The sequence below is a fragment of the Pelobates fuscus genome, chromosome 11 (assembly GCF_036172605.1).
Source record: "Pelobates fuscus isolate aPelFus1 chromosome 11, aPelFus1.pri, whole genome shotgun sequence".
Lineage (NCBI taxonomy): Eukaryota > Metazoa > Chordata > Amphibia > Anura > Pelobatidae > Pelobates > Pelobates fuscus.
Genome location: NC_086327.1, coordinates 91579655 through 91600899, shown reverse-complemented (window position 1 = coordinate 91600899; position 21245 = coordinate 91579655). Strand labels below are relative to the sequence as shown.

At 42.2% G+C, this 21245-nt stretch overlaps 3 protein-coding genes across 3 annotated transcripts; all 3 read left to right on the top strand.

The window, feature by feature from the left end:
- The first annotated feature begins 2008 nt into the window (after positions 1 to 2008).
- On the top strand, positions 2009 to 2817 carry LOC134577412 (transcription factor HES-5-like). The gene is made up of 3 exons (XM_063436136.1): positions 2009 to 2098; positions 2266 to 2440; positions 2556 to 2817. Exons 1-3 carry the CDS (start codon positions 2030 to 2032, stop codon positions 2786 to 2788), a joined length of 477 nt encoding a protein of 158 aa, XP_063292206.1. The 5' UTR covers positions 2009 to 2029; the 3' UTR covers positions 2789 to 2817.
- An 8361-nt stretch (positions 2818 to 11178) lies between these two features.
- LOC134577311 (transcription factor HES-5-like) lies at positions 11179 to 12140 on the top strand. Its single transcript, XM_063436006.1, has 3 exons — positions 11179 to 11288; positions 11618 to 11792; positions 11908 to 12140. The coding sequence occupies exons 1-3, from the start codon at positions 11220 to 11222 to the stop codon at positions 12138 to 12140; spliced, it is 477 nt and encodes a 158-aa protein (XP_063292076.1). The 5' UTR covers positions 11179 to 11219.
- Positions 12141 to 19503: 7363 nt separating this feature from the next.
- Positions 19504 to 20686, top strand: LOC134576916 (transcription factor HES-5-like). The gene is made up of 3 exons (XM_063435588.1): positions 19504 to 19572; positions 19829 to 20003; positions 20118 to 20686. The coding sequence occupies exons 1-3, from the start codon at positions 19504 to 19506 to the stop codon at positions 20348 to 20350; spliced, it is 477 nt and encodes a 158-aa protein (XP_063291658.1). The 3' UTR covers positions 20351 to 20686.
- The last annotated feature ends 559 nt before the right edge of the window (positions 20687 to 21245 follow it).

The following is a 21245-nucleotide window of genomic DNA, read 5'->3' as shown; positions in this document are numbered from 1 at the left end:
GCATTTCTGTGTGTGGGTATCTGTGAGTGAATGGTATTGCTGTGTGTGGGTATCTGTGAGTGAATGGTATTACTGTGTGCGAGTAGCTGTGAGTGAAGATGATTGCTGTGTGTGGATAGCTGTGAGTGACTAGTATTGCTGTGTGTGAGTATCTGTGAGTGAATTGTATTGCTGTGTGGACGTAGCTGTGAGTGAATGGTACTGCAGTGTGTAGGAAGCCGTGAGTGAAGGGTATTACTATGTGTGGGTAACTGTGAGTAAAGGGTATTACTGTGTGTGGGTAGCTGTGAGTGAATGGTATTACTGTGTGTGTGGGGGGGTAGCTATGAGTGAATGATATTTCTGTGATTGAGTAGCATTTCTGTGTGTGGGTATCTGTGAGTGAATGGTATTGCTGTGTGTGGGTATCTGTTAGTGAATGGTATTGCTGTGTGTGAGTAGCTGTGAGTGAATATTATTGCTGTCTGTGGGTATCTGTGAGTGAATGGTATTGCTGTGTGTGGGTAGCTGTGAGTGAATGGTATTGCTGTGTGTGGGTAGCTGTGAGTGAATGGTATTGCTGTATGTAGGTAGCTGTGGGTGAATGGTATTGCCATGTGTGGGTAGCTGTTAGGCCTGTATGAGCAGATGAGTGTGCTGTGTGTGAGTGGGGAAGGTGGGATTGGAATGATAAGAATAGGGCAAGAAAGTTAGATGTGGGAGTGATATTGGGTTGTGGAGAAGAAGGCATGAGTTGGAGAAATAGCTGGTTGAGGAGGATGTGAATGATCAGAGGATGGGGAAAGATGGAGGGATGTGTTGGAAATCATAGTAGTTGGAAGAGATGGAGGGATGGCTGGAAGTGATGGGAAGAGGGAGAGATGATTGGGTGTAATAGGCTTAACAGAGAGAAATGGATAGGTTTGGAGTGGCAGAAGGATGGGGTGAGTGGAATAGAAGAATAAAGGAGGGAGGGATAGGTGAGGTCAGGAGATCGGATGGATGTGAGTGATAGGAATAAAAGGAGAGGGTTGTTGAGGGTTATATGAATATGGTGTGAAAGGGAGTGATTGCTAGGTGACAGGTATAGGAGTATGGGGTGAGAGACAGTGTTGAGTGGGAGTGATGAGAAGAATGGGTGGGAGCACAGCAGGGGTTGTATTTGGGTTAATATGAGGAATGAGGAGTGGGAGGTATGGGGTAGAAGGGCTAAATACAACCCTTATCCTGCTTTAAGAAATATAATTTTAAAATCGCAACAAACAATTGAATACTGATCACTGTGTTCCAAACTTGCACAATATTTGTCTAATTAATATTTTACCTCAATTTATCATTAGCCAGTGTCACCTTTGATGACTGGCTGTTCTGTAAACCAAGAAACTACTCTACAAATGAAGACAACACTCAATATAACCATATCATCTTTATCAGCAAACAGGTAAACTTAATAAAAAAATAAAAGCTGGCATTCCATTCCCCATTGTTTGTTCGTTTATTTCACTTCTTCCTTTATTCCAGACATGATTGGAATCTGTTTGAATGACATCTCTGTGTAGTTACCGTTCAATTCACAGACATTATCACATGATACATGTAACGATTTATTCCATCCCAATATCACCGCTACATTATTACAATCTGTCAAGAGGTTTCACTTCAAATTCAGACTAGGGAAAGGCTTCTCATGATAAGAAGTAAAATATAGCATATCAATTAGCCATGGGCCAGGTAACACATGTGGCTATCAATATTTATTTGAAGTAGCCTGTTGGAGAAGCTCTTTCCCACACTCCAGCTTTATGCCACAGATTACCCCCCTGCTTCCTCCTCTATTCACAGCACCAGATGCCCTATTTATGGACACACTCCTATTGTCCCTGCAGGGGCTGTGATTGGCTGCTGAGTGTGGGAACCTGTGCTCAGTCTGGTCCTCACATATCATTATACAGAGAGAGCAGTATATAGAGGGCCTGCCTGCCTCACTAGCTGCATATCACTGGATCACATAGCAGATAGGACTCCAGCTCTCACCCACTGACTGGACAGCATGGCCCCTTCTAGTCCTAGCATGGTGCCGGCTGATGGCAATGGGCACAGTGCACAAGGGATGAGGAAGGTAAGCCCTGATCAATGGCTGTCATAATGGGCCCCGGGGAGAAGAGGGGGGTTTTGCAGAAAAAATTAACTTTATTAATTGATAGTTCATATTACTTAGTTAGACATTTTACCATGCCAGATAAGGCTGTATTTATACTAATGTAGTGCGTTTATTCCTTTCTCCAGCTCAGGAAGCCAGTGATTGAGAAGATGAGGAGAGATCGGATTAACAGCAGCATTGAGAAGCTCAGGATGTTACTGGAGAAAGAGTTTCACAAACAGCATCTTCCATCCAAACCAGAGAAAGCGGATATTCTGGAGATGACAGTGACCTTATTGCAGCAGCACCTGGCTGGGAAAAGTAAGTATCCTGACCTGTGTGTCTTTCACATCAGGAGAAATGATCATCTGTCACTGAGACTCAAACACTAAATGAAATGTCATTCTAATAATGGTCTTCTCTTCTCCCCCTTTAGCTGCTCCATCATCCAGCCAGAGCTACACAGAAGGTTACTCCAAGTGTCTCCAGGTCTCTGAGGGCTTCCTATCCCAGCACAGACAGACAGAGGCCCAGGTGAAGCTGCTGCAGAACATCCATTGGACACAAGCTGTAGCAGAGGGGACCTTATCTTCTAAATTAATCATGAATCAGGCCCCCAGCAAAGACACAGCAGACGAGACCAGCAAAGTCATCTGGAGACCCTGGTAGTGACTCTATGGACTTAACCGGAAATAACAAAATATTTATTTTTTTCGGTCATCCTGCATAAAAAAACGTCTATGGATAATCTTCTATTGGACTGGAAAGGTCACTTTGTGCCTGCCCACCTCACATGGACAATGTGCTACTGGTGGCTTGTGATAACTATGTATTTATTACGGGTGATTGGATAGGATACAGGGCCGGTGCAAGGATTTTTGGGTACATAGGCGAAGATGCATTTTTCCGCCCCCCCCCCTCTAAAATTAACATCTTCACCTATGTGCCTCCTAACCAGCCCCTCCCTCTTCCCCGTCCCTTAGTGTTTCTCTCCCCTCCCCCCTCCTTTCCCTGTCCCTTGGTTTTTCTCTCCCCTCCCCTCTCTGTCCCTTGGTGCACCCCCCACCCTCTTAGCGGTCACACTCCCCTTCCTGGTATGCCTCCTACCTGTCTTGTAGCGTTGTGGAGCAGACCCTCTACAGGAGCTTCAGTTTTCTGTAGCTGGCTGGACTGACAGGAAGTGCTCTCTCAGTGACCAGGTACAGGAAACAGAAGCTCCTGTACTGCGCTCCGCTCCGCCACGCTACACTCACTAACAGCCACACACACTCAATGACAAACACACAGACGTCACTGACAGACACAGACTCACTGATCTGACACACACTCATTCATTGACAGACACACAATCACAAACATAATCTCACTGATTTGACAGACACTCACAAACACACACTCATACACTGACAGACACACACATTCATACAATCATTCACAGACACTCACAAACACACATACACAGACACACACACTCACAGACAAACACATACACAGACACACACACACAGAAACACTCACAGACATACACAGACACACACTCACAGACAAACACATACACTCACACATACACAGACACATACACACACTCACACATACACATTCAGACACACACTCACAGACACACACAAACACATACACACACACTCAGACAAACACACACTCACACATACACTTTCAGACACACACAAATTAATAATAAATATCCACCCAGCCTCCCTACCTGGAGAGAGCTGGTGTGGATGTGTCCCTGGGGTCCAGTGGGGCTTCAGTGCGGCGGGCGGCAGCAGTTCTAATGAGAGGCGGCGAGGGAGCTCTAACCTGTCTGCTCTGCTCCCTCGCGGGCTGTCTGCTGATGCCGGGAGCCGGAATATGACGTCATATTCCGGCTCCCGCAGAATCAGCACACGGCGCGCGAGGGAGCAGAGCAGACAGGTTAGAGCTCCCTCGCCGCCTCTCATTAGAACTGCTGCCGCCCGCCGGGGGTCCAGAAGGTGACCTGGCAGGAGGGAGCGCTTCCCTCCTGCCGGTCACCGAAATCTTGCGCCCCCAGAGCCGGTGCGCCCTAAGGCGGCCGCCTGTGCCGCCTTATGGACGCGCCGGCCCTGATAGGATATGTAATATTCTACATGGCTAGTGTTTTATCATATAATGATAGTGTAAGCATGTTACTAATGCTATTAGCCAGGTATGTTTTATATTAAAACAACAGCTCAGGCCAGGAATTATTGCAATCTTACATGAAACGATTGGAGTCATTGGATCAGGGCTGTAATAGATTGTTAACAATGTTATTAGTTTCCTTCTATGAAGGTTGTTTATTGCAGTGTGTAATAATATTATTATTACCATGTAATTCTAGGTACAGTGTTATTAGCTGAGTAAGGAGAGCTGGGGATGTTCAGTCAGTAAGATGCCATATTATGGTGACTGGGACACAGCTCTATAATGTTTCCTACCCTGGGTTTGCAATATATTATGATATATTATGATCTAATCTGTGGGGTAATAAAAGGCTACAAAATATTAAATGATAAACCTTTATTGTATATTATAATAGCTGTATTCTCTATGAGGACTTGTAATATGTAATATATGGATATCACAGTATTACAGCATATACAGTATCATGTGTTTTTACATGATTAGCAGTGACTGAGTTACATGCATTTGATATGTGACTTTTATAATATTCTGTTCTGTTATTATCTCCATTACTGGGATGATATTAATACAGTATTGTGTGTTTTACACTGTCTGCAATGTTTGCAGGAATTATCTGTATATTAAACTAATGTGAATGCATGGTATATAATCTAGGCCCAAATGTATTATTTATTAATTATCAAGTAAATATTTAAGTCTGAATTGCAGATGTGTTCGTTGGTGATGACAATAAAAATGTTTTGTTTTTTTGTTAAACACGCTTATTTTCTGTTTTAATCCATAATCTATTTTGCTATAATCTTTATAATACAATTAGGGGTAAACATATTCCACAAATGAACTACACAACAGTATGAAAGGTTATTTAAAAGTACACATCTTTGGGACCCAATACTTTAAACATGTGTACATTTTCCATGATAGGACGTGCTGATCATTAGATTTGTCATAATTAAGTACAAGGTTTCCTGAAGGAACACATCCTACAGATAAATCTATAAATAGAATTCAATACTATATTCTTATGTAAAGTACCAGCTTTTGCAATTTGTTACCACAAATTGCCAAGTTTTCCAGTTTTGCAGTAAACTGTCACCAGACAAATAAGTAACATATAACTTTTAATAGCACAGTGAGATTTTCCTTTAACCCCTTAAGGACACATGACGTGTGACATGTCATGATTCTCTTTTATTCCAGGACCTAACTTCTGGAATAAAAGGGAATCATGACATGTCACACATGTCATGTGTCCTTAAGGGATAAACAATGCCTTAAAGTGAGTCTATTATGTACATAGTCTTTGCATAGTTTGCAAAGAACCTGCCCGCCTCCTCCCCCCCACCACACCCCCCTCCACAAAGTACCATGGCCTGCTTTGTATGTAGTGGCCCAGGAAAAAAGAGAATGTCAGCTTTCTGACAGAGCCTAAGGGCACAGCATAGGTTTTTGTGAGTTGTAGTTCAATTCGGGGATGTGCTGTGAGATCAGTGGCTGTTGAGGCACACAAAAAAATTGGTTTATCTGAACAAATTTCGTCCATTTGTTTATTCGTTTTCGGACTAAATGAAAACTGAAATTTGGAGTTAAGACCTGTAGTGGGGGTTAAGGGCTTAAGTGTGGGTTAGAAGCAGTAATGGGGGTTATATGATAAAGTTGGGAGTTAGAACTTCTAGTGGGGTGTTGGGGGTTAGGATATGTATTGGAGGTTAAAGTCTTTAGTGTGGGGCTAGGAGCAGTAGTGGGGGTTAGAGGCTGAAGTTGGGGATAGGGCCACAGTTAGGGGATAGGACCTGTAGCAGGTGGTTTGGACTAGTAGTGGGGGATAAGGCCAAGTAGGGGAGGGTAAAATCCTGATCCCTGGTGGTACATGGTAAAAAGCAGCATGTCTGCACCCACTGGCGCCAGGAGGTTTAGGCTATGTTTTTCCTCTTCCCCTTCAGCATCATTGGCTGGACTGGTACCGGGGTATGCAGCTTCTGGAGGGGTGACACAGCACCAGTCTGTGGAGATCTCCCTAACGGTGTTCCAGCTGCATTAGGGTGTGCTTGGGCACAGCAGGCACACCCTGTGGGCACACACACACAGAGAACATAGGCACACACACAAATAAGAGTTCTCCGACAGATAAGTTTTGAGACTTTCATGTCAGAGCACTGGGATTTGTTGACTTAAAGGACCACTCTAGGCACCCAGACCACTTCCGCTTAATGAAGTGGTCTGGGTGCCAGGTCCAGCTAGGGTTAACCCATTTTCTTATAAATATAGCAGTTTCAGAGAAACTGCTATGTTTATAAATGGGTTAATCCAGGCAGCCCTCAAAGCCTCTAGTGGCTGTCTCATTGACAGCCGCTAGAGGCGCTTGCGTGATTCTCACTGTGAAAATCACAGTGAGAGCACGCAAGCGTCCATAGGAAAGCATTGTAAATGCTTTCCTATGAGACCAGCTGAATGCGCGCGCAGCTCTTGCCGCGCGTGCTCATTCAGCCGAATGGGAGGAGAGGAGGAGGATCGGAGGAGAAGAGCTCCCCGCCTGGCGCTGGAGAAAGGTAAGTTTTAACCCCTTTCCTCTCCCCAGAGCCCGGCGGGAGGGGGTCCCTGAGGGTGGGGGCACCCTCAGGGCACTATAGTGCCAGGAAAACGAGTATGTAATATAGATGGGATTTAAGGTCCAATATTAACTAAAGATCATGTTAGCCACTCACAACACTACAGATTCCAAAACATATCAAAAGATATGCAGAAGAGCTTGTTTCATCTCTATCTTTTATTTCCTAGAGTTGTCTCTTTGTCCACATTTTCTCAAGCAGTTGTAATGTCCCCATGCTGCTGGAAGATGCATGAATAATGCTGCCCAGAAGTATGAATGATTCACATGCTATTAGAGAACATCAATAGATAAATCATCTCAATTCCCCTAAGAAAAGTTTCATATTTAATCAATTTATTTCCAGTGTGTAAATTCTACATAATGCCAGGCCGCACAAATTATTTACCTCCCAAAACATGTGTGTGTTCCAGCTGTCCTGGGAAGCGTGGCCAAGCTGACAATTGGTTTCCTGTTAGATGGTCTATTAAAGACATGTTAAGACTTTTATTACTAAGCCAAACGTGGTAAAGTCAATGTCAAGTCTAAACGTCTGGATCCATTAAACAGCCATACTGCTTGCTATAGTTCCAATAAATAAAGTTCTCTAAATCATCAGTTCAACAGTTTTGCACTGTAATTTAAAATTCACTTTGAAATCACTTTGAATTCCCAAATTATCATACTTGAAAAATTTAATATCCCATTATCTACCCTCAATAGGCTTGAAATCGCTTTTTAAAATAGTAATACCTTTCACAACCTTTGATTACCTAGTCTAAATCTCAGATAAGGAGTGGATGAAATTTACCCCCTAGCCCCCATCATGCCACTGGATGAATGATCACACATAGAATTGGCTAATTGGATGAGTACCTGCACCATTGTCAATGGTATACCGCCCTCATATTCCATATTCTGATTTCCAAATTTGCCCATTTTGTTATTTTAAACTAATTTCATTACCTATAACTGCTGAGTGTTCACTTGGTTTTTATTAATATTATTGTTATCATTTATAACATATTCCGCAGCCTTTTACAATTAAAGCAAGGGTATATCTAAAAAACGAATAATTGACAGCGATTATTGACAGAGACAAAAGGTGCAGAAGGCCCAGCTCCTATGAGCTCACAATCTATGAGTTAGGTTATGCATTAAACTTCTTTATATAACGACTTTATAATAAATTACTAAATACTGTATACAATTACAAAAGAGTAAATTAGGCTTTTGTGGTCTTATCAAGATAACTTATATTGGTAAAAGAGTGAAAAGTACTATAGGTAACCAATAAGAATATTTTCTGTATATTGCCGGTAACAACGTTACAGATAACTTTTATTTCCCAGAGATCCAATAAGATAGTAGGTACAGGTTCTCATTGATGTCACATCAAGCACAGTATAAATATAATCAACTTGGTGCATTTTTTACTGGAACCAAATCCAGGTTCTAGATTGTACTTATTATTCTTTAATAGAATCTCCCACTCTTGGCCTCAGGTATTGTCATGAGATATTCCAGATTTATGGAATTTCCATTAAGTTCTGTACCAGATAAATCTTGTGTTCTGCTCAGACATTCCATCCATAGTTCCCTGTCTTTTAGGCGAGCATAATTGTATATTTGTATTTAACACATGCAGGGTCACCTTCAGAAATTGTGGGACCCCTAACATAGCTCAAGGTCTGGGCCCCCGGGTGCCCGCCTCCAAGCCCCGCCTCCAAGTCCCGCCCACAGGAATACACACACACAGACACAAAAGGACACAGACACACACACAGGAAGATACACACATACTAACAGACACAAATACTGAAACAGACATATACACATATAGACACATACACAGATACAGATACACACACATACTGACATACAGACACACACACTGACGTACATACATACTCACATACTGACACACATACATAATGGCATACATACACACACACACAGATACATACTGACATACTGATATACTGACATACACAAACACATACATACATGCATACTGAAATACATACTGATAGATATATACATACACACATACATACTGACATACACACACACACACACACAGAGAGATACAGACATACACACACAAACAGACATACACACATACATACAGACATACACACAGACATACATGCATACTGACATACATACACACATACATACTGACACACACACAGACATATATACATACTGACATAAACACACACATACAGATAGACACATACACACATATAAACATGCATACTGACATACATACACACATACATACTGACATACACACATACATACAGACATACACACATACATACAGGCATACACAGACATACATACATACACACAGACATACATATTGACAAACAGACATACATACAGACATATATACATACTGACATACACACACATACAGATAGGCACATACACACTTACATACATACATGCATACTGACACACACACAGACATACATACTGACATACACACAGACATACATACTGTCATACACAGACAAACATGCATACTGACATACATACATACACACATACATACTGACACACACGCAGATTTACATACTAACATACACAAAGACATACATACTGACAAACAGACATACATACAGACATATATACATACTGACATACACACACACTCATACAGATAGACACATACATACAGACATACACACAGACATACATGCATACTGACATACATACACACATACATACTGACACACACACACACACACATACAGACATATATATATACTGACATACACACAGACATACATACAGACATACTGACATACATATACACACAGACATACATGCATACTGACATACATACACACATACACACAGACATACATACTGACATACACACAGACAAATACATACACACACACACTTCATTTATCAGCCACCCTCCTCTTACCTTTAAGTTGCAGGAGGGTGGCTGGGGATGATGGGAGTGGATGCCTCTGGTGTCCTCTGCTCTCCCTCTCCTACGCTCTCCCCCGCGCGGAGTAAGCTGGGAGGAAGTGACCAGCCGTCACTTCCTCCTAGTAGCACTTGCGGTGTAGACGCAATTTCTTTTCGAAATGGGCCCGGTCGCGCAATTATCCGCTCGCAGCGCTGACCGGGCCCCTGAAGATATAGGGCCCATCAGGTGGCCCTAAATGCTTGGGCCACCTGATGGGGCCCGGTGCAGATGCACCTGCGGCAGTTTCGCCGCTCCACGTGGGGCCCGGGCAGCAGGGCCCCATAGGGCCGCCAGGCACGTGACAACCGTTATGGTTGTCACCCCCTGATGGCGGCCATGATTACATGATATATGCAAATATACATTAATTTCAATATCTCTGCTCCATCAGTACAAGCAGTGAAAAGGCATCACCTCTATTAATGAATTAATTATTATTTTTATTGAAATAATATATCTACTATTTGTATTGACAGACAAACATTATCTCATAAAAACATCCTCCATCCTATGAGACCTCAGCAGCAGACTGTCAATAGTTTTACATTGCTGTCAACATGACAAAAACATATTTTCTCCCCTCATTCTTTATTAGAACTAAATCTATACTGTCTATATCATGGTCTAAACATAGATCCCAACTGCTGTGAAACTACAAATCCAAAGATGGTTTGTCAGTCTTAAATCTTGCAAAGCATTCTGGAATCTGAAATTCAAGTATCGCTGATGATCTTCCCATTGGCTATCCCTGCTCTTGAACTCAAGCTCGTCGTAATGTAAGAAAATTCTACTTTTGCTGTAACGTCATCCTTTCCAACATTTCAATTGGACAAAGAGGGACACTAGACTCAAAAGTAGTTCTGCTCACATTTTGGTTTATCAGTTTGTTGCCTTTAAGGTTAAAATGATTTTATAATCTGTAGATTTTATGAATCTCTGGCTCACTTATTCCAGATGGACATAGCCCATTAAAGTCAGAGAAGGAATGGCCTCTACTGATAACCACTAAAATATAGCATATCATTTAGCCATGGGCCAAGTAACACATGTGGCTATCAATATTTATTTGCAGTAGCCCGTTGGAGCAGCTCTTTCCCACACTCCAGCTTTATGCCACAGATTACCCCCCTGCTTCCTCCTCTATTCACAGCACCAGATGCCCTATTAATGGACACACTCCTATTGTCCCTGCAGGGGCTGTGATTGGCCGCTGAGTGTGGGAACCTGTGCTCAGTCTGGTCCTCACATATCATTATACAGAGAGAGCAGTATATAGAGGGCCTGCCTGCCTCACTAGCTGCATATCACTGGATCACATAGCAGACAGGACTCCAGCTCTCACCCACTGACTGGACAGCATGGCCCCTTCTAGTCCTAGCATGGTGCCGGCTGATGGCAATGGGCACAGTGCACAAGGGATGAGGAAGGTAAGCCCTGATCAATGACAGTCATGCTGGACAAGAGGGGTGGGACTTTTGGAAAAGAATATGGTTAGATAGGATTCATTATTTTTAACTAATAATAGGAATAATTATTTATACAGTACATTTTGGTTTAATTCTTTTACCCCTTAGGGACCAAACTTCTGGAATAAAAGGGAATCATGACATGTCACACATGTCATGTGTCCTTAAGGGGTTAAAATAACGCTATTTGAACTTTATCTCAGATCAGGATTTAGGATTTATTGTTTGAACATGTCGTGCCATATGAAGCTGTATTTATACTAATGTAATGTGTTTGTTCCTTTCTCCAGCTCAGGAAGCCAGTGATTGAGAAGATGAGGAGAGATCGGATTAACAGCAGCATTGAGCAGCTCAGGATGTTACTGGAGAAAGAGTTTCACAAACAGCATCTTCCATCCAAACCAGAGAAAGCGGATATTCTGGAGATGACAGTGACCTTCCTGCAGCAGCACCTGGCTGGGAAAAGTAAGTATCCTGACCTGTGTGTCTTTCACATCAGGAGAAATGATCATCTGTCACTGAGACTCAAACACTAAATGAAATGTCATTCTAATAATGGTCTTCTCTTCTCCCCCTTTAGCTGCTCCATCATCCAGCCAGAGCTACACAGAAGGTTACTCCAAGTGTCTCCAGGTCTCTGAGGGCTTCCTATCCCAGCACAGACAGACAGAGGCCCAGGGGAAGCTGCTGCAGAACATCCATTGGACACAAGCTGTAGCAGAGGGGACCTTATCTTCTAAATTAATCATGAACCATACCCCCAGCAAAGACACAGCAGACGAGACCAACAAAGCTATCTGGAGACCCTGGTAGTGACTCTATGGATTTAACCGGAAATAACAAAATATTTATTTTTTTCGGTCATCCTGCATAAAAAAACTTCTATGGATAATCTTCTATTGGACTGGAAAGGTCACTTTGTGCCTGCCCACCTCACATGGACAATGTGCTACTGGTGGCTTGTAATAAATATTAATTTATAAAGGAAGATTGGATAGAATATGTAATATTCTACATGGCTAGTGATTTATCATATAATGATAGTTTAAGCATGTTACTAATGCTATTAGCCAAGTATGTTTTATATTAAAACAACAGCTCAGGCCAGGAATTACTGCAATCTTACATGAAATGATTGGAGTCATTGGATCAGGGCTGTAATAGATTGTTAACAATGTTAGTAGTTTCCTTCTATGAAGGTTGTTTATTGCAGTGTGTAATAATATTATTATTACCATGTAATTCTAGGTACAGTGTTACTAACTGAGTAAGTGGAGCTGGGGATGTTTGACCAGTAAGCGCCATATTATGGTAACTGGGACACAGCTCTATAATGTTTCCTACCCTGGGTTTGCAATATATTATGATATATTATGATCTAATCTGTGGGGTGATAAAAGGCTACAAAATATTTAATGATAAACCTTTATTGTATATTATAATAGCTGTATTCTCTATGAGGACTTGTAATGTTAATCCATTCAATATATGGATATCACAGTATTACAGCATATACAGTATCATGTGTTTTTACATGATTAGCAGTGACTGAGTTACATGCATTTGATATGTGACTTTTATAATATTCAGTTCTGTTATTATCTCAATTACTGGGATGATATTAATACAGTATTGTGTGTTTTACACTGTCTGCAATGTTTGCAGGAATTATCTGTTTATTAAACTAATGTGAATTTATGGCATGTAATCTATGCTCAAATTTATTATTTATTAATTATCAAGTGAATATTTAAGTCTGAATTTCAGATGTGTTCATTGGTGATGACAATAAAATGTTTTTTTTTTTTTTTTGTTAAACACGCTTATTTTCTGTTTTAACCCATACAATCTGTTTTGCTATAATCTTTATAATACAATTAGGGGTAAACATTTTCCACAAATTAACTACACAACAGTATGAAAGGTTATTTAAAAGTACACATCTTTGAAACCCAATTCTTTAAACATTTATACATTTCCCATGATTGGACGTGCTGATCATTAGATTTGTCTTAATGAAGTGCAAGGTTTCTTGAAGGAACACATCCTACAGATAAATCTATAACTAGAATTCAATACTATATTCTCATGTAATGAATTTGCATTAAACGTTTTCCAGTTTTGCAGTAAACTGTCACCAAACAAATAAGTAACATGTAACATTTAATAGCACAGTGAGATTTTCCTTTAAACAATGCCTTAAAGTCAGTCTATTATGTTCATAGTCTTTGCATTCTTTGCAAAGAACCTGCCCACCTCCCCCTCCCCAAAGTGCTAGCGAATGAAAAAGAGAATGTCAGCTTTTTGACAGAGCCTAAGGGCACAGCAAAGGTTTTTGTGAGTTGTAGTTCAATTCAGGGATGTGCTGTGAGATCAGTGGCTGGTGAGGCACGAAAAAAAAATTGTTTTATCTGAACAAATTTTGTTCGATTGTTTATTCGTTTTCAAACTTAATTCAGTCATTGTTATCGAGAAGTATAGGGGCAATAGTGGCTGGATATGAGCTGTAGTGGGTATTAAGAACAGAAGTGGGTATTAGAAGATGTAGTGTAGGCATAAGGAAGGTTAGTAGAGGTCAGGCGCATTAGTGGAGGATAGGGGAAGTAGTGGGGGGTTAGAGGCAGAAATGGGGGCTAGGACTTGTAGTGGAGGTTAGGGGCTGTAGTAGGGAGTTAAGACCTGTAGTGTGGGTTAGAGGCCTAATGTGCGTTAGAAGCAGTAGTGGGGGTGATATAATGAAGTTGGGAGATAGGAACTGTTGAGGGGGTTAGAACGTCTAGTGGGGTGTTGGGGGTTGTAGTGGATGTTAAGATATGTAGTGGAGGTTAAAGTTTTTTGTGTGGGGCTAGGAGCAGTAGTGGGGGTTAGAGGCTGAAGTTGGGGATAGGGCCACAGTTACGGGATAGGACCTGTAGCATGTGGTTTGGACTAGTAGTGGGGGATAAGGCCAAGTAGGGGAGGGAATTGTGAAATCCTGATCCCTGGTGGTACATGGTAAAAAGCAGCATGTCTGCACCCACTGGCGCCAGGAGGTTTAGGCGATGTCTTTCCTCTTCCCCGTCAGCATCACTGGCTGGACTGGAACCAAGGTATGCAGCTTCTGGAGAGGCGACACGGCACTAGTCTATTGAGAACTCTTGATCTCCCCTATGGCCAGGGGCGTATTAGCCGCGAGGCAAACAAGGCATTTGCCTTGGGCGGCATTTTCCAGGGGGCGGCAAAAAAAGCCGCCCCCAAACGCCCAGGGCAAATGCCTTGTTAGCCTTGCGGCTAACTGACATGCCTGCTGGGCGGTCTGCTGGGCAGTGCTGGCGGGCGGCCGGCGAGGGAGCACTTCCTCTGAGCTGTCTGCTCAGCTCCCTCGCGCGCCGCACTGTGCGGCGCGCGAGGGAGCTGAGCAGACAGCTCAGAGGAAGTGCTCCCTCGCCGGCCGCCCGCCAGCACTGCCCAGCAGCCACTGGACCACCAGGGAGAAATAGGACCCCCCCCCCCCAGCATTCCAAAAAGGTAAGGAGGCTGGGGGGGTAAATTTAAAATAAAAATGTGTTAAATATGTGAGTGTGTGTGTGTGTGTCTGTGTGTGTGTGTGTGTGTCTGTGTGTCTGTGTGTCTGTGTATGTCTGTTAGTGTGTGTCTGTCTGTTAGTGTGTCTGTGTATGTCAGTGTGTGTGTATGTCTGTTAGTGTGTGTGTGTGTGTGTGTGTATGTCTGTTAGTGTGTGTATGTCTGTTAGTGTGTCTGTGTATGTCTGTTAGTGTGTCTGTGTATGTCTGTTAGTGTGTGTGTGTGTGTGTGTGTCTGTGAATGTCTGTTAGTGTGTCTGTGTATGTCTGTTAGTGTGTCTGTGTATGTCTGTTAGTGTGTGTGTCTCTGTCTGTTAGTGTGTGTGTGTGTGAATGTCTGTTAGTGTGTCTGTGTATGTCTGTTAGTGTGTGTGTATGTCTGTTAGTGTGTGTGTGTGTGTGTGTGTATGTCTGTTAGTGTGTGTGTGTCTGTTAGTGTGTGTGTGTGTGCATGTCTGTTAGTGTGTGTGTGTGTGTGTGTATGTCTGTTAGTGTGTGTGTGTGTGTGTCTGTTAGTGTGTCTGTGTGTGTATGTCTGTTAGTGTGTCTGTGTGTGTATGTCTGTTAGTGTGTCTGTGTGTGTATGTCTGTTAGTGTGTCTGTGTGTGTATGTCTGTTAGTGTGTCTGTGTGTGTGTGTGTGTGTGTGTGTGTCTGTGTGTGTGTGTGTGTGTGTGTGTCTGTGTGTGTGTCTGTGTGTGTGTGTGTGTGTGAATGTCTGTTAGTGTGTCTGTGTATGTCTGTTAGTGTGTGTGTATGTCTGTGTCTGTGTGTGTGTGTATGTCTGTGTGTGTGTCTGTGTATGTCTGTTAGTGTGCGTCTGTTAGTGTGTGTGTGTGTATGCATGTCTGTTAGTGTGTATGTCTGTTAGTGCATGTGTGTGTGTCTGTTAGCGAGTGTGTGTTTCTGTTAGCTAGTGTATGCGTATCTGTAAGTGAATGTGTGTGTGTGTATTTAGAAGGCGGGGCGGGGCGGGGGAAGGGTGGGGGTGGTGCGGGCGGGGGAAGGGTTGGATGGCGGGGGAAGGGTTGGATGGGGGTGGCGCGGGCGGGAGGGGGGCGCCTGAGTTTTGTCCTGCCTAGGGCAGCACAAAACCAGGATACACCACTGTCTGTAAGTGAATGTGTGTGTGTGTATTTAGAAGGCGGGGCGGGGGAAGGGTGGGGGTGGTGCGGGCGGGGGAAGGGTTGGATGGCGGGGGAAGGGTTGGATGGGGGTGGCGCGGGCGGGAGGGGGGCGCCTGAGTTTTGTCCTGCCTAGGGCAGCACAAAACCAGGATACACCACTGCCTATGGCATTCTGTCTGCATTAGGGTGTGCTTGGGCACAGCAGCAGAGGTGGCTCTAGACTTTATGAGGCCTTAGGCGAAACTCAAACATGAGGCCCCACTAACACCAAAGTTAAAAAAATAGAGTTGCAATACATGCACACTGTGACATATACACATTGATGCACTGTTTACCTGTGTATGTGCCTGAGAGTGTGTCTGACAGAGAGTATCATTGTGTGTGTGTGTGAATGTAGGTCTCTGTGAGCATGTTTGCGTTTTTATCTGGGACCGTATGTGAATAGGGTAGCTGCTTGAAGTGTGCTGTGTGTATGGGAGTTTGCCTGTAGCCTTTGTGCATTGTGTTTATGGCAAAGCTATGTTTCCTGAGTGTGTGTATGATGAATGTCTTCAGCTTGTGACTGTGACAAGGTGAGTAAAGGGGTACCAGTGGCAGGGAGAGTGTGACAGGGCGAAAGGGGGTAAAGGGACGGGGTGGGGGGGGGAGGGTTGTGAGAGTGAATGAGGGAGTATGCCATGGTTTGATGAGGAAGTGTGTCAGGGCAATTGAGGCATGGTAGAGGGACGAGTGTGACAGGATTAAGGGGGGTTAATGTGACAGGGTGAGTGTGGCAGAGTGAGGGCAGGTGAGTTTGGAGGGGATGAGCTTAACAGGTTTAGGAGTGGTTAATGGGAGTGTGGATGCATGAAGATGTTGACAGTGTGTGTGTGTGGGGTGTCGATGATGACAGTGTAGGGAGGGGTGACAGTGTGAGGGGAGGTGACAGTGTGAGGTTATGCTAACAGTGTGTCTGGGGATGCTGTGTGTGTAAGGGGGTGATACTGTGTGTGTGGGGGGGTGTTTCTGTGTGTGAGTAGGTGATGGTTATTGTGTGAGGGTGGGGTGATGGTGTGATGGTGATGGTACGGCCTGAGTAATATAGATGGGAGTTGAGGTCCAATATTAACTTTTTTTTTTTTATTAACCTTTCACAACCTTTGATTACCTAGTCTAAATCTCAGATAAGGAGTGGATGAAATTTACCCCCCAGCCCCCATCATGCCACTGGATGAATGATCACACATAGAATTGGCTAATTGGATGAGTAACTGCACCAAACGTCACTGTATTCCTCTTAGAGAGCACAGTTCAATCAGTGCGAAGTTGTGTATGTTAATAATTGTTTGATTAATAAAGTTTGTTGACATATTGCACTCTATGGTTCCATGCTCACATACAATCATTCACAGACATAGAATACCTAAGAGCCACATTGCGTGCTGAGCGTCGAGGAATGCGGGCGCCATCTTGGACCGGTCCAAGATGGCGCCCGCATTCCTCGACGCTCAGCACGCAACGCCATAGACGTGCGGCGTCTATGTATTCTGTGTCTATGCAATCATTGCTGTGCAAAAGCTAAAGCAGAGGATGGCTGTTGCTGGGAACTCTATGGTTCTGAGGTTGAAATTTGATATAAAGAGATTTGATAAAGCCTCCATCCTGCTTTACTTAAATATATTTAGTTTGCATCATTCTTGATCAAATCTGAATAATGCCTGCCTCATTGTATCATTGTCAATGGTATACCGCCCTCATATTCCATATTCTGATTTCCAAATTTGCCCATTTTGTTATTTTAAACTATAATTTCATTACCTATCACTGCTGAGTGTTCACTTGGTTTTTATTAATATTATTGTTATCATTTATAACATATTCCGCAGCATTTTACAATTATAGCAAGGGTTTATCTAAAAAACGAATAATTGGCAGCGATTATTGACAGAGAGAAAAGGTGTAGAAGGCCCAGCTCCTATGAGCTCACAATCTATGAGTTAGGTTATGCATTAAACTTCTTTATATAACGACTTTATAATAAATTACTAAATACTGTATACAATTACAAAAGAGTAAATTAGGCTTTTGTGGTCTTATCAAGATAACTTATATTGGTAAAAGAGTGAAAAGTACTATAGGTAACCAATAAGAATATTTTCTGTATATTGCCGGTAACAACGTTACAGATAACTTTTATTTCCCAGAGATCCAATAAGATAGTAGGTACAGGTTCTCATTGATGTCACATCAAGCACAGTATAAATATAATCAACTTGGTGCATTTTTTACTGGAACCAAATCCAGGTTCTAGATTGTACTTATTATTCTTTAATAGAATCTCCCACTCTTGGCCTCAGGTATTGTCATGAGATATTCCAGATCTATGGAATTTCCATTAAGTTCTCTACCAGATAAATCTTGTGTTCTACAGAGACATTCCATCCATAGTTCCCTGTCTTTTAGGGGAGCATAATTGGATATCTGTATTTAACACATGATATATGCAAATATACATTCATTTCAATATCTCTGCTCCATCAGTACAAGCAGTGAAAAGGCATCACTTCTATTAATTAATTAATTAATTATTATTTGTATTGGAATAATATATCTACTATCTGTATTGACAGACAAACATTATCTCATAAAACATCCTCCATCCTATGAGACCTCAGCAGCAGACTGTCAATAGTTTTACATTGCTGTCAACATGACAAAAACATATTTTCTCCCCTCATTCTTTATTAGATCTAAATCTATACTGTCTATATCATGGTCTAAACATAGATCCCAACTGCTGTGAAACTACAAATCCAAAGATGGTTTGTCAGTCTTAAATCTTGCAAAGCATTCTGGAATCTGAAGTTCAAGTATCGCTGATGATCTTCCCATTGGCTATCCCTGCTCTTGAACTCAAGCTCGTCGTAATGTAAGAAAATTCTACTTTTGCTGTAACGTCATACTTTCCAACATTTCAATTGGACTAAGAGGGACACTTGACTCAGTAGTTCTGCTCACATTTTGGTTTATCAGTTTGTTGCCTTTAAGGTTAAAATGATTTTATAATCTGTAGATTTTATGAATCTCTGGCTCACTTATTCCAGATGGACATAGCCCATTAAAGCCAGAGAAGGAATGGCCTCTACTGATAAGCACTAAAATATAGCATATCAATTAGCCATGGGCCAGGTAACACATGTGGCTATCAATATTTATTTGCAGTAGCCCGTTGGAGCAGCTCTTTCCCACACTCCAGCTTTATTCCACAGATTACCCCCCTGCTTCCTCCTCTATTCACAGCACCAGATGCCCTATTAATGGACACACTCCTATTGTCCCTGCAGGGGCTGTGATTGGCTGCTGAGTGTGGGAACCTGTGCTCAGTCTGATCCTCACATATCATTATACAGAGAGAGCAGTATATAGAGGGCCTGCCTGCCTCACTAGCTGCATATCACTGGATCACATAGCAGACAGGACTCCAGCTCTCACCCACTGACTGGACAGCATGGCCCCTTCTAGTCCTAGCATGGTGCCGGCTGATGGCAATGGGCACAGTGCACATTGGATGAGGAAGGTAAGCCCTGATCAATGGCTGATACTGGGCACTGGGGGGTATTTTGGAAAAGAATATGGTTAGATATGATTCACTATTTTTAACGCATAATAGGAATAATTATTTATACAGTACATTTTGGTTTAATTCTTTAAAATAATGCTATTTGAACTTTATCTCAGATCAGGATTTAGGATTTATTGTTTGAACATTAACCCATGTCTTGCCAGATGAAGCTGTATTTATACTAATGTAATGTGTTTGTTCCTTTCTCCAGCTCAGGAAGCCAGTGATTGAGAAGATGAGGAGAGATCGGATTAACAGCAGCATTGAGCAGCTCAGGATGTTACTGGAGAAAGAGTTTCACAAACAGCATCTTCCATCCAAACCAGAGAAAGCGGATATTCTGGAGCTGACAGTGACCTTATTGCAGCAGCACCTGGCTGGGAAAAGTAAGTATCCTGACCTGTGTGTCTTTCACATCAGGAGAAATGATCATCTGTCACTGAGACTCAAACACTAAATGAAATGTCATTCTAATAATGGTCTTCTCTTCTCCCCTTTAGCTGCTCCATCATCCAGCCAGAGCTACACACAAGGTTACTCCAAGTGTCTCCAGGTCTCTGAGGGCTTCCTATCCCAGCACAGACAGACAGAGGCCCAGGTGAAGCTGCTGCAGAACATCCATTGGACACAAGCTGTGCCAGAGGGGACCTTATCTTCTAAATTAATCATGAACCATACCCCCAGCAAAGACACAGCAGACGAGACCAACAAAGCTATCTGGAGACCCTGGTAGTTACTCTATGGATTTAACCGGAAATAACAAAATATTTATTTTTTCGGTCATCCTGCATAAAAAAACTTCTATGGATAATCTTCTATTGGACTGGAAAGGGTCACTTTGTGCCTGCCCACCTCACATGGACAATGTGCTACTGGTGGCTTGTAGTAAATATGTATTTATTAAGGAAGATTGGATAGAATATGTAATATTCTACATGGCTAGTGATTTATCATATAATGATAGTGTAAGCATGTTACTAATGCTATTAGCCAAGTATGTTTTATATTAAAACAACAGCTCAGGCCAGGAATTACTGCAATCTTAAATGAAACGATTGGAGTCATTGGATCAGGGCTGTAATAGATTGGTAACAATGTTAGTAGTTTCCTTCTATGAAGGTTGTTTATTGCAGTGTGTAATAATATTATTATTACCATGTAATTCTAGGTACAGTGTTACTAACTGAGTAAGTGGAGCTGGGGATGTTCAGCCAGTAAAATGCCATATTATGGTAACTGGGACACAGCTCTATAATGTTTCCTACCCTGGGTTTGCAATATATTATGATATATTATGATCTAATCTGTGGGGTAATAAAAGGATACAAAATATTTAATGATAAACCTTTATTGTAAATTACAATAGCTGTATTCTCTATGAGGATTATTAATGTTAATCCATTCGATGGATGGATGGATGTACTGTATCATGTGTTATTACATGATTAGCAGTGATTGTGTTACATGCATTTGATATGTGACTTTCATTATATGTTACTTTATTACCTCCATTACTGGGATGATATTAATAGTGTTTTGTGTATTATACACTGTCTGCAATGTTTGCAGGGATTATCCGTATATTAAACTAGTGGGCTTTTATGGTATATATTATCTTGTCTCAAATG